This window comes from Anomalospiza imberbis, chromosome 6 (genome assembly GCF_031753505.1).
Source record: "Anomalospiza imberbis isolate Cuckoo-Finch-1a 21T00152 chromosome 6, ASM3175350v1, whole genome shotgun sequence".
Lineage (NCBI taxonomy): Eukaryota > Metazoa > Chordata > Aves > Passeriformes > Viduidae > Anomalospiza > Anomalospiza imberbis.
The window spans coordinates 5,830,640-5,846,540 of NC_089686.1; the positions used below are offsets into that span (position 1 = coordinate 5,830,640).

Sequence of the window (15,901 nt, forward strand, 5' to 3'; positions counted from 1 at the left end):
GTTTTGGCTTTTGAAAATCAAATTAAGTTGCTATGGAGGGAAAAAAAGGTCTAAATTTAGGGAGATTGTTATTAAGTGTCTGAAATCATCTACCACACAGAGGAGGGGGGCTGGCAATCTTGTGTCTCTGATCTTGCCATTTGTGGTCAGATTCTGGTTTTGAGATCCACAGAAAATCTTAATATCGGTTCTGTTGCTTTCTGTCAGATCATTTGTTCTTTCAGTTTTGCTTCTGAAATAGCCTCATAATCTTTTACTTCTCATAATCAAGTAAATAAATGAGATTTATTGTTGCCTTTTCAAGAGCAGAGAGAGAACAGTTGATATTTAAGTCTTCAAAAAAGCTTCACTGGCACGGGAATTTTAGGCCAACAAACAGAATTATACATTTTAGTTTGACATACTTTGTGTTTATTTAAAAAGGCTGTGGAAGACAGAGAGGGTAAAGGTTAAAATAATATTAACTGAGCCCTCCAAATCTATCAGTTTCATTCTCCTTTTCCTGAGTATTACTGTAGTCAAAGTAGTTAATCAGAATCAGAAGGCCACATTAGCATTGCTGACATGGATTTGTCAATAGTGAATTGAGAGGGTGGAAGCTGGAGGGGGAGAATAAATCCACAACACAACTTCTGGCTCACACCACATTGCCAAAGATATTTGCATTGATAGCTGTAAGAAATTGTGTTAACATGAAATCTTTTCAAAAGCTGAATTCTGTTACGAGCTTAACAGTAAAACACTTTCCTAAGACTGCTTATACTGAAAAATTCATGGAATTTATAGTTTTGTTTTAATGTTCGCTTGAAAGCATTTGGATAATTGCACGCTCAGATGATGGTGTGTTTAAAAGGGTCTTTGTTAACCTCTCTGTCCTGCCATGTAAAATGGAAGCAGTGCTGGGGATGTGTTTTAGCAGCATCATGTTCTGGCATTCCACAGCCCTTGGTTCCTCCTTGTCTCCTTTGGCCAGGCTCAGGAGAATGACCTGACAGTGAAAAGGGTTAAATAAAAATAACATTGCTGCAAATGGACCTAATGAGATGTAGCGTGAATGTCGCTATTTCTGTTCTCTCACGTGTGCTGATAGCAGAGCTGAGGAAGTTCCTAAGCAGAGAGACATTTAAAAGGCAAAAAGATTGGCTCCATCAGCTACTCCAGCTACTGCTAGTACAGAAACTGGCCTTGTCTGGACAAGTTTTACTGACCCCAGTCTCTGGCTTCTGTCTCTTGCCTGGAGATGTTTTTGTGGCATAGCTGTTCCTTCTCTTTCCCCTGCTAGTGCATTTTTGGTGTGAGTCTCCTTTCTCCTCCTCCTTGAAAGATTTCTGGGAAGGCTGTCAGTTGTTTCTTTTTTGCTGCCGAGGGAAGGAGCTGAAGGAAGGTAGTGTCGTTTTGGATACACGGACAGGGAGAGAGGGCAGGACAGGAAGAAGTGTGAACGCTGCAACTTGGGCTGATATTTCTGTACTCTGTGCTAAAATAACCTCATTCTGCTAGCAGGCAAATACTGATGCACCTGGCATCTCCCAAGAGTCCCTCCTCAAACCTGAGCGAAAGGTGCAGTGATAAACTATAATTTTGATGTTCTAATAGCCATGATTGTTCCTGTAAGAGTGTTGTTTTTGTTTAAAGTAAGCTCCTTGTTACTGCAGGGGCAGTTCTTTGTATGTAATCCATGGCTTTTCTTTTATTAATGCCATGTTGTATCACAATCTGAAACCAAAACTGGCCACTGCTTTTGTTTCTTTTTCAGCTGATAGTTGTCTCAAACAGCCTATCAGCCAGTCAGTTTTACTTCTAATACAAAGACATTATTCAACCCTCTCCCAATTTAATCCTGTATGTCTCTCATCTGAACCCATACAGCACATGAATAGAATGTCAGTTGCTCACAAATCCATTGCTGTGCAGGCTTTTATATAAACAAAGTCCTAAGGATAAGCAAATGCCTTCCTTCTAATTAGCAGCATGTTTTGTGGTTCCATACATTCCAGTATGTAATAGACAGCTCTGGTGCCTAAAATAATCCCAGGGAAAACACTCGTATGTTGTGAAGATTGGGGTGGGAGGGAGAGGAGGCAGGAAAAAGTGTTGTCTGTGTTCTTGGAAGCATTTTCTGTCTTCATTTGGATGCTGTCAGCTTCTTTTACACAAACATTACAGCATCCGAGGGGAATTAGAAATACTTACCCATGACCACATCAGATTTTAGGTTTGTCAGGAGAAAGCAATGCAGAAGAAGGACCTTGGTCCCACTGCTTTCATTTTGGTTTCAGCATGCTGATAAATGCCTCCTAATGCTGGAAAGAGGTAAAGCTGACTGTCTAGGTGGAATACAGGAAATTTAAAAGTCTTACCTCATAGCTTAGAAATGGGTTTTGGATCTGTAAAAGTGCTGTGTAAGACCAAAGTAACAGTTATTGTCTGTTGTGGTGTCTCTAAAGTTACACAGCAGCTTCCCTTTTATTACCAGTCTGTTATGAAGTGGTTAGGGACCACTTGGGAAGAGAGACAAAAGTGGGATGCTTCTGGTCAAATGGCTCTTAACTGAGATAATAGTGGTCAAATTGAGCCTTTTAACTTCAACAAGGTTTTCTTGTGAGTCAGTTTATCCCAACAGCAGTGGAAATAGGAAAGGCAATGGTTTTGGTTTGCATCCTAGCCTTTTGCACCAGTCTGGGCCATACCCAGTTCTGGGACCTCACTAACCTGTGTAGGGCTAAACAATTTGAAAGTCTGTAAGCTCGGTAGCCTACAGGCCAGACAACCAAAGGGCAGGAACAACAGCTGATCGTGGGGCTTTTTACCCATTGCTAAGTGGAATGTAATCCCCATTGCCAAAGCACATCAGCTAAAGTTGTGATTTTGGGAAACAAAAACAAATGAGCTGTCTCATACAGCTGCATATCATAGAGCTGCATATCATACATCCTTGAGATGCAGATCTGCTGGCTGCACACAAACCAGTGCAGTCATTTTGCCATGCAGATGACATCCTGGTTCCTAATACTTGCACCTTACCCCATGAGAGAGGTGAGAAAGACATAGGAGAGAGTCAATCTGATGAACCAGACATGAGCTGCCAGTATTTAATGAAGATAATTAACTATTGCAACAACTTACTAGGGGATGTGCCTGTACCTCTGCGATCTGAAATCTGTCTAAATCTAGATTGGATGCCTTTCAAAAGAAGGTATTTTGGCTGAACTGCCAGTCCTTGGGCTTCATACAGGAACACAAAATGTCCTCGCCTGTGCTGGACACGCTCAAGGGGGGGCAGCTTCTATAATGCAGCTCCTCTTCTGACATTCTGCTGTTCTCCAGGTCACCACAGTGAGTTGGTGATGCAATTCCACATAGAGAAGTCCTTCCCCACGATCCCTGTGCCCCCCATGCCCCTGGGGTGCTGACCAATCAGCCTTCCCACCATTCATGGGCAACTCCCTTATGGTTCCTGCTTGGTCATGTGAGAGATAATGACCATCGTGATCCCCTGTGATCTCAGGCACCTTGGGAACCCCACAAAGAGGGGAAAACAAATGAAACATTTTCATCCTGTCCTTCCAGGAGCTTCCAGAGGTGGACATCTGTAGCAGCATAAAAGGTGGTGGAGAAGGAGGGCAGTGATGATCCCAGTCCATGTGCTGGGAGCCTTCCTGTGTCTCTTGGCCAATGCTGGCAGAATTTGTTCTCATTAACAAAGTGTCAGGAAGGCATCAGTGGCAACTGTGCTGACAGTGAGCAGCTGTTCTGCTGGTGTCCTCAAGGGATGGGGTGCCTGCAATCTGAGATTCTCCTTTTTTCTGCACAGAAGTAATTTCCCAAAGTATTTACCATGGTTTTGATCTTTGCCCAAAACTGAAATTTCTTTTCTATGGCTGGAAAAAAACTTGGATTTGGAAAGAGTGAGACTCTTCACTCACCAGATGATGTTGTACATATGTAAAACATTGGTATGACTTTCCATTTGGTTTGGTTAGAGACAAAAATGTTGCTAAAAATTCAAATGTAAGAGTCTTATTTAAGCATTACCCTCTTGTAATGGGTGTAAGAGGCCCACATAAATATAGCTACAAAGTACTGTATTTTAATAAACTTGGATAGATTGTAAATTGACAACTTCTATGAAAATAGAAACCCCTGCCTTTATGTCCTAAAATATCATGTAGTGGGATTAAAGCTAAATTTTTAACCTTTCTTTTCCTACTTTTTAAAAATGTTGCAGCAATAGTTTGTAGCACAGAAATAAATGTGCTGGCCATGAGAGTTGGCGTGGTGCGTGGCTGACTAGAGAACTTTTTTCACATCTCATCTCCAGGACACTGTCCCCATACCAGTGTCAGCAGTGGCCTCTCCAGTCCCCCAGGCAGTGCAGAAAAAGCCTAAAACTCTGTTTTCATCACACACACAGGGGCTGTTTCAATGGAAAACTTGACCTGCTGATATTTCCGTAGAGATCGGCTTAGATCCACTATAACGCCTCTCAAGGACTTACGTCTTCAGTTTTCTTAGCTATTTTCTGCAACTCCTTAAACAAAAATATCTCTGCTCCAAATTCAGAAAGGTCACTGTCTTCAACCACAAATTTAATTAACAGCTTTCCCCTTCTCCAGACTTTTTCATTCCCCTCTTTAGTTAATTTTAACCCAGTGTCCCACATTAGGAGCCTGTATTTTCCACTTGAGGGAGTAGATGCTCAAAGGAGTGGCCCCAGGGAAGCTCAGCTCAGTAAGTGATCACCAGTGGGAGCCAGGCTTATACACGACATTACACCATGGAAAGCTTCCCATCTCCTGTTTCAGACAAAATGTCTACAAAAACAATACTAGTACTACTTTGCTAAATTCCTGCATTCTGCAGATGGGAAACTCAATTTCTACAGGGAAAGCCAGGCTGTTTTGGGGCAGCTCACGGTGCTCTGTCTTTTTGCTGCTGCTGCTAATTTTTGTGAGCACCATAGAATACAGTAGAAAATTGAAACTGTGTGAAAGATCAACAAATCAGTGTAGAATGTCACGCAGCAACATCTGTTAACTTTGGCTCTATCTCATATCCTCCTGACCCCCTCCTTCCCAGCCACAAGTCTCCTGTTTTGTGAGAGCTCCGAGTGATAGGGATGTGGAGGGGAGGGGTCTGGAAATGTCTTGCTGTTTCTCAGCAATCTGAAGGTCTTGCAAAAGTACCATCTGGAGTGAAAGCTTAATGTTTGTGTGTTTCTGTATTTTTAGTTATGAAACAAAGGGGAATTTGCTGAATGAATTAATTGTATTGCTCTGTAAAAGAATGTCTTGAGAGCCATTATGTATGGGAGCTTACAAAGCCAGTGGAGAGAAAGGAAAGTGGCTTCCCTTTCTAATTAGGGCTTTCAGGAAATCATTGATTAGAGAATCAAGTAGGGTTGTTCAGAGACATTTGTTTGATAGTACTTCAGATAAATGAAATTAGTGCCTAATAATAATTTTGCTAGTGACACTGGAAGCAGCTGTACTTTCTAATGGTAAGTTTGCACTGAATAAAGCTTCTTCCCCCCTTCCTTCTTGTCCAAACAATTATAGCTGATGAAACATCACTTCCAATCTGTAGGTCCCAGTAAAAAAATGTAAATCACAAAGAAATGAGTGATATAGTGAACAGTATGCTCTTAGTGGGAGGGTGTTTGTCTGGACCAAGTTAATGCTTGTTCTTACACAGCATATAAAAAAAGTCAAAACAAAGCCATGACCTTGATTATATGTAGAAATATTTTGCCTTTTTTTTTTTTTTTCCAACAGGGTCAGCATATTTCATTAGCTCCCGTTCAGAAGTTAGAGGAAACTTTGTATGAATATCAGCCTCTGCAAGTGGAGACATATGGACCACAAGTTCCAGAGCTTGAAATGTTGGGAAAGCTGGGGTAAGTAAATCAGCGCATTTTAATTCCCATTTTATGGCATTATAGCTGGGATTGTTACCATCTTCAGATTGCCAGGCATCTTTTTTTTCTTTCCTTTTTTTTTAGGGATCTTAATGAAATATCAGACTTCCTGCCCAACCAACATTTTGTTTGGGTGGATAAGCTGAAATTTTTGGTCCTCTTGCCTTTATAGATCTATTGAGAGCTGGACTGGATTGCATTAGTGTTTTTAAGGTTGTCCTTGGCAGTCGTAGTGAAGTAGCTGTTCATTTTCAGTTGCACGGTATTAAAAAATAAATAAATAAAAATCTGGGGCTTAATTTACCCAGCTGTAAGCCAGTAAAAATATTAAAGTTGGGCTGTTTGCCATGGAAAAGGGTAGATTTACTTGTCGGCTGCTGTCTACAGTCAAACTGTGTTTGTGAGAAATGAAGCACAGAGCTTAACTTTGTCAAAAAATATAATGCAGGGTTGGTCCAGCAGCTTGGCAGCATTGTGGTGTGCATCCATGTTTGAAAGGGAGTTTGGGAGCCTTCTGTGCCTGGGTAAGGGAGATGAGGAAGTCCAGGAATGATGTGTCTGCTCTCTAGAGATGTGTTTGTAGCTGAAATGCCACCTGAAAACTGTAGCTGCTGGAGGAGTGTCAACCAGCTCATCATGGCCTGACCCTCAAGGTCATCAGCACTTCCAGTGCCTGGAAAACTGCATGGCAGAATGAATGTGCAGGCTGGCAAGGCAAGAAAGAGTTTAAAAAAATAACAGTTTACATTTGGCTGGGCAATCTGGGAAAACTGAGGCCACAAAGTACTGAACAAAGTAGAGGCAATTTAGTGTGCAGTTTGGGAGACCACTGAAATCCAAACAGGAATCCCATCTAGTTCACTGGCATGGGAGAACTTGTATCTCATCCAGGAAATGACAGAGGCAGATAGACTTAATAAGGTAAATAAGCAACCTAATGGTGCTTCAGAAAACTGAAGTGAGAACTGTCAGTGAAAACTGCCTGGCAGTGAGGCTGTCTCCATTTTTATTGTTTCTGTGTCCTCCTGATGTCTGTAATTTTTATTATCTGGTATCAAGCTCTGCAACCAAGTATTAATTAGGAGTTTAAACTTGGGCAGAGCCTGGTTCAGCCTTGGCCACCTGTTTGGATGGAGCACAGCTGTGAGGGACCTCCAGTGTGAGAGGGGCTTGGAGGCCCCCTCAGCCTCATCACAAACAAGAAAAAGATGGCTTGTGCAGGGAGGATTCCCTTTGCCTGTGCCCCATGAATGCTGGTATCCAAATCCATCAGGAACAGTCGTCTATGTCCATTGCATTTTGTGGCACCAGTTCTGAGGCAGCCCAACACTTTGCAGGGCAAAACCCTTTAAAAGCTTCAGTTGTGTCTGTGTGGGAGCATATTCAGAGTAGAGTTTGCTAACAATGCCACAGTGTCTCTTTCCTTGGAGACACTTTGAAATGTGCCATTTTCCTCCTGTGAGCAGGACCAGCCAGGCTTGTTGGGCTTGGCTCTGGAGGTGGTGGAGGAGCTGAGCGCTGCGGGGTGGCTGGGGCAGCAAGGGGAGGCTCATGGCTGGCTGGCTGGGTTGGTGGTGCCCACCAGAAGAGTTCCTCTGAGTCCCGAGGCTGTTTGCCATTCCAAAACAAATACATCAATGCTGTGGGTTCCCAGCCAGCACAGCTCTAACCCTATTCCATGGGGTGTGTGAAATACCTTAAACCGTGCAGGGCTGTTGGTTTATATATTTGTGTTTCTGTGTTTATATGAACTCATGCGCATTTCCTGTTGATGATGAATGCTTAACTAATGTGCCTCTGTCCCTGCTTTGGGGCGGTGCAGGCAGCTGCACACAGCTGCCTGGCTGAGACAGAAGAGCTGGGCACAATGTAAACCTCTCCAGCTAAAGACTTTTAGTTTCCTGTTCATTTGCACTTATAAAAGGCCATGCTGGATGGGGTTTTGAGCCACCTGGCCTAGTGGGTGGCATCCCTACCCATAGCAGGGGGGTTGGAACTACATGGTCTTTAAGGTCCCTTCCAACCCAAACCATTCTATGATTCTGAATGTATTTCATTGTTTCTGTTTTATTTTTAAAATTTTAGTTTCTCCCTCTCATCATTTTCCTGTTAATAACTTTGTAGCCTGACATTTATTGCTGCTAAATAGTTCCCTCAAATGTGCAGGCTGTTATCTGAGTTTCTGGAGCCAGAACTATTGCAAAGACAATTGTCAACCTCGTGACTTTGAATTCACTTCAGGTAGCATAATTTATTGACTTTTTTTTCCTTAAAGATACATTTTTTTAATCTTCAAAACACTCAGTAGAATGAGTTTTTTGAATATTCCTTAATCTCTAACCTTCTGCAAGACCTGCTTTAGGTTTCAGCATTTTTTTCTTAGTGAGTTGCTGTAATGAAGGTCACAGCTGGCAAGAAGGTTTTAGCAAAGAGCAAGAAAAAGGGTGAATACTTATGGGGTCATGTAGAACATTTGTAAGGAATCTTTTATAATTAAAAAAAAAAAAAAAGCTTTTTAAGCTTTTTAAGATGACTTGAATTATTTGCTTATTAGGCTTTTCAAAAAACTTAATGAGTAGACCATAAACTTGATTTTGCATTTTTCCACTGCTCTTCTGTGTGGAGTTTGCATATTTTGCAAATAAGGAAATTTATGTTTAAATTGTTCTTACAAATTTGTTTTCAGTTTCCCCCGGGGATGTAAATTTTCTTTTTTTTCCTTAAGTACTGCAGAAAAGCATTAACATCCTTGTGCATTTTTTGTTAGGGTGTTGGAAATCTGGGAATAATGAAGATTTAGGATTTTTTTTCCCCCCAACACAAATGATTGGTATAATGTGTAGGGATTTGTGTCCTTCAGTCCCCCATGAAGGTCACTTTGGTTGTTCAGACTCGAGGACCAGCTCATGCCTGTCTCAGCTGTCAGATGGAAACGTGACTTGGAAAAGGGGAGAGGATGTGTGAGAGCATCTCCCAAACATGTGGTGCTGCCCTTGCAGGAAAATGGGGTCTGGGATCACTGGAACATGCCCATCCTGGGGATGGTTTCTGCAGCTGCCCGTCCCTCCACGATGACTTACAGCCCTGGGTCTGTGTGGCTTTGTCACTGCTCTAAATCACTGAAGTGTCCAGGGACGTGCGCTGGGAAATGGTTTGTGCACGGAGCTGGGGGCGGCCTGCTGACTGGAGAGAGATCCCTGCCTTATCAAGGGCTCTGCTGGGCTTCTGCTCTCACCACAGACTATTAGTTTGGGCTGAGGTGGGAAATGTCACCTTTTGGTTCAAATTGATGCAAATCTGTTGAATTGCCTTCTGGGGAGCAGAGGTGTGTGGCTGCCAGAGAACACGAGGAGCACCTGGGTACTTGCCGCCAGTACTTGGGAGTTTTTCTTAGATGGGCAAAAAAGGCTTGTCTCTCTTCATTTTGCTTTTCTTTTTCTTCCTGATGTTTTAGCTGAATATGCTGAATTTGTGTGGTTGGAGGTCTGCATTTTTCTTACTGGAAAACAAAAGAAATGAAAAATATAACAAACTGACATTCCAAGTAACGAAAGAATAACACAGGATGGGGATGGAAAGTAGTTGTGTTGCTTTAAAAATGTATGTTTGATATGTAGTTTTGATTCTAAAGGAAAAACAAAACAAAAAAGCCCCTGAGGATCCAAATGATGTTTTTTTTGGAGGTCCTGAAGAATGTAAAGACATTCCTGACAGTAATTGTAAGTCTGTTTTACAGGAGTGGCCACACAGCAGCCACCGAGTTTTACAGCTGGGAAGAGCCATACACAAGCTACTTAAAAATTGACTATAAATTGAAAATCTGCTTATGTGATTAGCATTTTGGGTAAAGATATATAAACTTCATGACTCAGGGTTTAGAAGCAGTCTCTAGTAATCCAAAGTGAATCATACTCAACACAGTGCCAGTCATATCCTCACCATTCTCATAAAATTGAGGTAATTTACAATTCAGGTTAAAAATTTCTCTTTGCAGCAGACCTTGTAATCAAGTCAAGCCTGGTCTGCTTAAAATAAAATTGTGTTTGCCTACTTAGCTTTGGAGAGATCCAACCTGAATATATATCTGTGTGTGTATACAAAAAAAAAAAATCAGGTTTGCTCCAAAAATCTTTTCTTTAGGGAAAAATGTGACTTCTCTTTGATCTATCATCTTGTTTTCATGTATAATCACATTGTTACGAGCACCCTGGTTAATACTGTGTTTAAATAAGATGCAGAAAAAGAAGTTCAATAGTGAACACTAATCTAATGAGGATAGGTAATATACTTTGATAAGTTAAAAGTTAAATCTAAACAGAATGTCATTTTAAGAGTTGAGGGGGTAAGTACTGAAGCAGAGTGGGAGTGCTGTGAAAATCTGTACATACAATGAACATGTTTTAGCCCACTGTGCTTTTTCTTATGAACAACTGGATTGATTCATTCCTTTTTTCCTAGTGTAGGACAGCTCAGGCATTTTAAATTTCGCATTAAGATGAGGCTGGGTTTCATATCTGTTAGAGCTTTGTTAGTGTTTAATTTTTAACCTTCACTTCAAGTGGAAAATTTCTTCATATTTCTTTGTTGTACAGTGTTGTAGTGTAATTTGAAACACATGTAGAGTTCTGGCACTTAATCTAGAAATGGCTCGTGTAACTTCTTTGCTGTCAGTCATTGTGATTTTTTTTTTTTTAAGTGAGGCAATAGTCAGGATGGTCTCCAAACTATTCTTACAGCATAGCTGAGCTGGTCTTTGGCTGGATTAGCTTCTGCTAGAACCCTGTCAGTGTCTGTGTAGGGTTCGAGGCAGTGAGATAACTGAGAATTGATTTTGAATGGATGACAGAACTGCTGGGCTTTAAAAGTCCATAGCAGGTGATTTTTCACATCTGCTCTGTCACTGGGGTATGCAGATATTTCTTGAATCTTGGAAAAGGAGAAAAGCCACAAATGAAGGGCTGATTTGATCTGCTTTGGCCCATTGGTTTTGAACACTGAATTCATTCTACTCCTTTTAATGGAATCTAGTCTCTCAATAAGCTCAGTAGTCAGAGTCTAAAGACTGAGTAAGAGCAAGGGAAGCGTGTCTTGCTTTGGAGGGCACATAGAGGGCTGCACTCCTTGCAGGAATTCTCTTGGCTACCAAGGCATATGGTCTGAATTTCCCAGAGTCTCCTGTTGCAGGGCCTGAATCTCAACAGAGAGATTTCTGTCTTCTGCAAAGTGTTTTGCATTGGGTACCTAATGAATGAGAATTGGCAGGTAAGGAGTGATTATTGCTTTAAAGACTCAGCTACAGTTTCCATTCGGCCTTTTATTTTTTGTTCATTTTATCATGAATAATTGAATAAAAACCCATGAATGGCAAAACAAGTACTGTGTGGGTGCCCTTTTTTGGAATCATGAATATGGCAGGCAACAGAACTGCCTGTAAACCATCTTGACCTGCATTGATATAGAAACTGTCTGGTATTGCTTTAGTGTTCCACAGAAATCCTACAGCCTTCATTTCAGGATTTTTGGAAGGACACAAATTTAATATAGGGGAGGTAGATTAGCACCAATTTTTCCAGCTGAATGGAAATCAAGGAGTGCAGCCTTTAGTAAGTCTGAAATCTTACTGTTTAAGGAATCAGCTTTCTGGCAAAAAAGTCTATGAACATTTCAAACGACACCCTGTAGAATATGGTGTTTTGCATGGAGCTCTTCTGTCAAGGTCATTAGCAATTGAATATATTAAAAGTGGACTGCTTATGAAATGGAGAGTTTTGCTTCCTGCCCGCCCACCTGTGGGTATAGTGTGGGTTCTGTAACTGTAAAAGGTCTCAGGAGGGTTATAAAAGCAGAGAATATGGAAAATATATAAAGAAACAAAGAAGGAAGCCTGCATATGCCATGCAGTTTCTTACATATAAAGCTGGCTGTAGCTGTGTGTCTGCCACTAAATTAACCTCAAAAGCTGGCCCTGACAGCAGAATGTCCATGGTGATTGTTTTTGTTGGCCTTTGGCTTCACAATTAACTCATCGATCTAACATGAGTCTCTCTGCTCGGAATACCGGTCTGGTAATGTTTTTTTACTTTTTCATGCAATCATGGAAAAAATATGTTTCTGCTCGAAGCAGTTGTCAAACAAGCTTCTTTCATCGACAATCAGACACAGGGCAGCTGAGTTAGGCTGTTTAGTCTAGAATAAATACTCGTGAGATTACAAGGTCGCTGTAGGAAATGTAATTATACCATTTATTCCAGAATAGTCTTTCTGTAGCGTGGGCTTGCCCAATTCTAAATCATACATTCATTAAAATACTTACAATATGAAGAGGGGAAAAAAAAAAAAATCAGAGCCTTAATGGAATGGAGATTTGTCTGCAAACTGTGATACGGGATCAAGCAGTAAATATTTAAAATTACTTCCAAAAATCAGGATCATAATACTGGCTTTATTATTGAGAGTTTGTAGGAGGCAAACCCTGAGTTGTCTCTGCAGGTTTGGAGGCAGTGCTGCTAAGTGGGCAGCTGAAAGGTGTCAGGCAAAGCTGTCTGCTGATGGATTATAATGTGTCAGGAGGCATCCAGCAATTGTGTGGGCCAAATGCCCTATTTTCTGTGCTCTTTGTGTCTCAGCAAATCAAAGCCTTGTTACTACCAGCCACTTAAAAAGACTTGATTGTCTGTGGCAGTTCTTATCTGTTATTGAAAGCCCTTCTTTGGGCTGTTGAAGTCTGGTTCTCTTGTGACTCTGTATGTCCACGCTTTCCTCCTTAGTTGCTGTATTTTGGTAGAAGTTTAGTTTTAGGACTTGTGTTGCATCTTTGAAATGATGTGGTAAATTCGTTTTCCTTTTCTTTACATTTTTCCTTTCTTGTTTCTCCTGCACTCCATCATGTTGGCCTTTTTGAGTCTTTCTCTGGCTCTTCAGCCAGATGGATAATTGCACTGGGAATTGTGTGGTTGTCACAAGAAAAACAGTAAGTTTTACACATGCAGGAAAGATCTGTCCTGATTATCTCTCACTTCAACAACAGCAGGGCCCCAGTGTCCTCCAGTTTTTGTAGTTTTTCCTGGGACAGAGCCCCCCAGATGCTTTCTTTGAGCCCAGTGTTAGAGCACAGAGACAGGAACACAGTGATGGGGAGCAAAGTCTGCCTGATGGAGTGTGTGGGAGCTCATGGAAATCCATTGCTGAGCTCGTCCTCTTCATCAACACCTGGGCATTGCTCCTGCTCTGTGCTTGGCTGTCAGGAGAGATGGCACAACAAGGACTTGCTCTGGGGCAGTCTAAGAAAACCCTGGGATTTTCTCCTGAAGGTTTATTTGGATGCAATAATCTTAAACTATTTAGTCTCAGATGTAGTTGAAGTAGAAAGGTAATGAGCATCCTATTTGAATTTGCCTTCTAAAGCATTTGTAAAAATTCATTGCAATAAAAATTTGGAAAGGAAGTGTGGAAAGGAGGAGAGAGAGGCTTCCTAAGCCCTTCAACACTGTTGTTTAAGAAGGGAGGAGTATGTAAAATAAAAATATTTAGCTGGAGACAGCCAGCAAAATAGACCCATAAAAAGAAACATAAAGCCAGAAATGATGCATCATCTTGACTCTGACACTGATAAATACACTTGTAAAGCAGCATTCCGAATGAAAATTTTGTTCAGGTATCAAATGGCTGAAAAGGTGAGCTATGACTTTCCTTACAAGGCAGAGGGAAGCATGGGGGGGTGTCTTGCTTGAAGCTTTCTGGAGCTTTTGAAGCAGTAGTTTGTGATTCTTTAACCCCCTCCCTTCAGATGGCTTTTTTTTGAAGGACTCTCTAATGCTTAAAGCTTCTCCAAAGAGTGCTTAGTGGTAGCAGTGAGGGATCTCGTCCTGGAGGAGCAGGTCAGTTGCCAAAGTCAGTAATTCCAGTGATAAATTTCGTCCTATGTATGTAACTGCTCTCAATCCTGATAATGATGGATGACGAGATTTTTAAGGGCTGGGCTGGCAGTCTCTGTTTTCTTATTTTGATACTGACCCTGTGGTCCCTCAGATTAGATCATGCTGGAGGGAAAAGTGGAGCCAGAGAACTTTTCCTAAGAGTTAATGGTATCCCATCACAGGTGTGTTCTTCTTTATTTTTCCCAGTTTCCTTAAAAAAAACCCCAAAACATCTAAGTCTTCCACACCCATAAGAATTGGGGTTTCTGGCTCCTTCCATTCCAGCAGTTTGTGCATCTGTCCCTAGTGGCTGTGACACTTGCTGGAACAGCAGAGATTTTCAGGGTAACTGAGACCAGAGCTGCTACATGGAAGGGAGTGGTTGGATAGAGAGGGGGGACCCTAAAAGTACCTTGACTGAAGCTCTTTGGATCTTTGAAATTGGAAGATGTCCAAGGACAGGTTAAAGGTTATTATCTCAGGTGCCTTTTGAAGTTAGAGACTTCGTGTTGGGTCAGGGGGGCAAAATGCATAATATGGCTTTCCTATCATGCATTATAGCTATTTCTGGCTTTTTTTTTGTTAGTGGTGCTGCTTAGAGGGGGTTGAGGAATTAAAATGGTTGGCTGGAGATTATGTACACACATTTAGGAACCAATTTCATGGCTTTGGTTTTAAAGCCTTGCTCATAGTTATTTGAAAACTGTTCTAGGTAAACAAGACATGCAGTGCCAGGCTTCCAGAAAGAACTGAGTTGTTCACTTCTCCCTCTTCTAAATTGAAGCATTTGAGTTAGGCTATGTTTCTAATAACAAAGCAGAGGTTCGAACATAATGGGACTTCACAGCTGAACTATTGCTCAGGCTTGAAGGTAACACCACCATATTTTTGTTTCTTTAACTGGTATTAAATGTAAAGACATAAATCCTTTTCAGTGGGAGAGGAGAAGGGGAGATGGTTTTCATTTGGCATAATTTCCTGTGAGACGTGGTTCTAAACAAGGCCCATATTTACACAAGACAATGCAGTTTTACATGTACTGGTATATCCAGCACGTTTTAAAATTGTTTAGCCAGCCCCGGGTATTAAATACCTTCACAATAAATGTGTTTAATAAAAGTAGATGAAGTTTGAAATAATTTTTAATAATTTTACAGTAGAAACACCAGTTAAATCAACCCCACTGCAGTAATAAATGTCACAAAAACAATTAATTATAGTTGCTTGCCACTGCAAAATCAATTGTGTAACTGTTCTTCTAAAACTGACTTTTACATTACTAAATCCTAAACACTACACTTCTGTAACTTGTCAGAATCAGGTTTTGGTTAATAGATATTTTCAGTGATGTAATGGGAACTTCTGGCATGGAGTCAGAATATAATGGACTGTGATTAATGTTTTAATAAGCACTTTTCTTCTACTTATGATGCAGCAGTGAAATGGTTTCCTGCTTAGATTGATAGAAAAGCAGGTGTGCGTACATACTTCTTTCTTTCAGTAAGAATAAGTTTTTCAGTGCTTCTGCTTGAAAACATTTAATGTTTTTCCTTGAGTCAAACACTGCTGATTTGGGGGTTTCAGTTTGTTTGCTTTAAATCCAGCTATTGCTGATATTTGTCAGCTGAAAGTGGAGGGTACCATGGAAACCTTTTCAGTACTTAAAGTAATTGCTTTATAAAAAAGGAAACTCATTAGTTTAAAAAATAGTTTGGATATATTGACATTTTCTTCAGTGGAAGGATTTGTTTAAAATAGTGTTAGAGTAATTTGAAAGTGTGCAAGAACACATACAGTGTTGAAAATATTAGCAGGTTAGATTTATTATGGAGGTTGATGTAATACGCTTGCTACTTCGTGCTTGGTTACTTTTGTCCTGGAAGTGGTTGTGTTGTTCTGTATTTTAAATATTTATTTTTTAAGAAAATAAATAAATAAATAAATAAAAAGGTATTTTAGTCACTGCTTTTAATAACCCATCAATGCAGATTTTTTTACAGGTATAGCTTTTTTTTGCTTAGAGCTCAAGTCAGGTCTTGTCCTGGTGGTGTTTTTTCTAAGATGATGC

At 40.8% G+C, this 15,901-nt stretch overlaps 1 protein-coding gene across 3 annotated transcripts in view; it reads left to right on the forward strand.

The window, feature by feature from the left end:
- MNAT1 (MNAT1 component of CDK activating kinase) overlaps window positions 1-15,901 on the forward strand; it is a 117,113-nt gene that overhangs the window by 76,914 nt on the left and 24,298 nt on the right. Inside the window, exons 7-8 of one of the 3 annotated variants that reach the window (XM_068192142.1) lie at window positions 5,775-5,896; window positions 8,042-8,081. In XM_068192142.1, coding sequence (XP_068048243.1) covers window positions 5,775-5,896; window positions 8,042-8,066 — 147 coding nt within the window. In that variant the 3' untranslated portion in view covers window positions 8,067-8,081. Of the gene's footprint in view, window positions 1-5,774; window positions 5,897-6,001; window positions 6,815-8,041; window positions 8,082-15,901 lie in introns of those variants that run through there. The other 2 variants (XM_068192141.1, XM_068192140.1) reach the window with 2 other exon arrangements.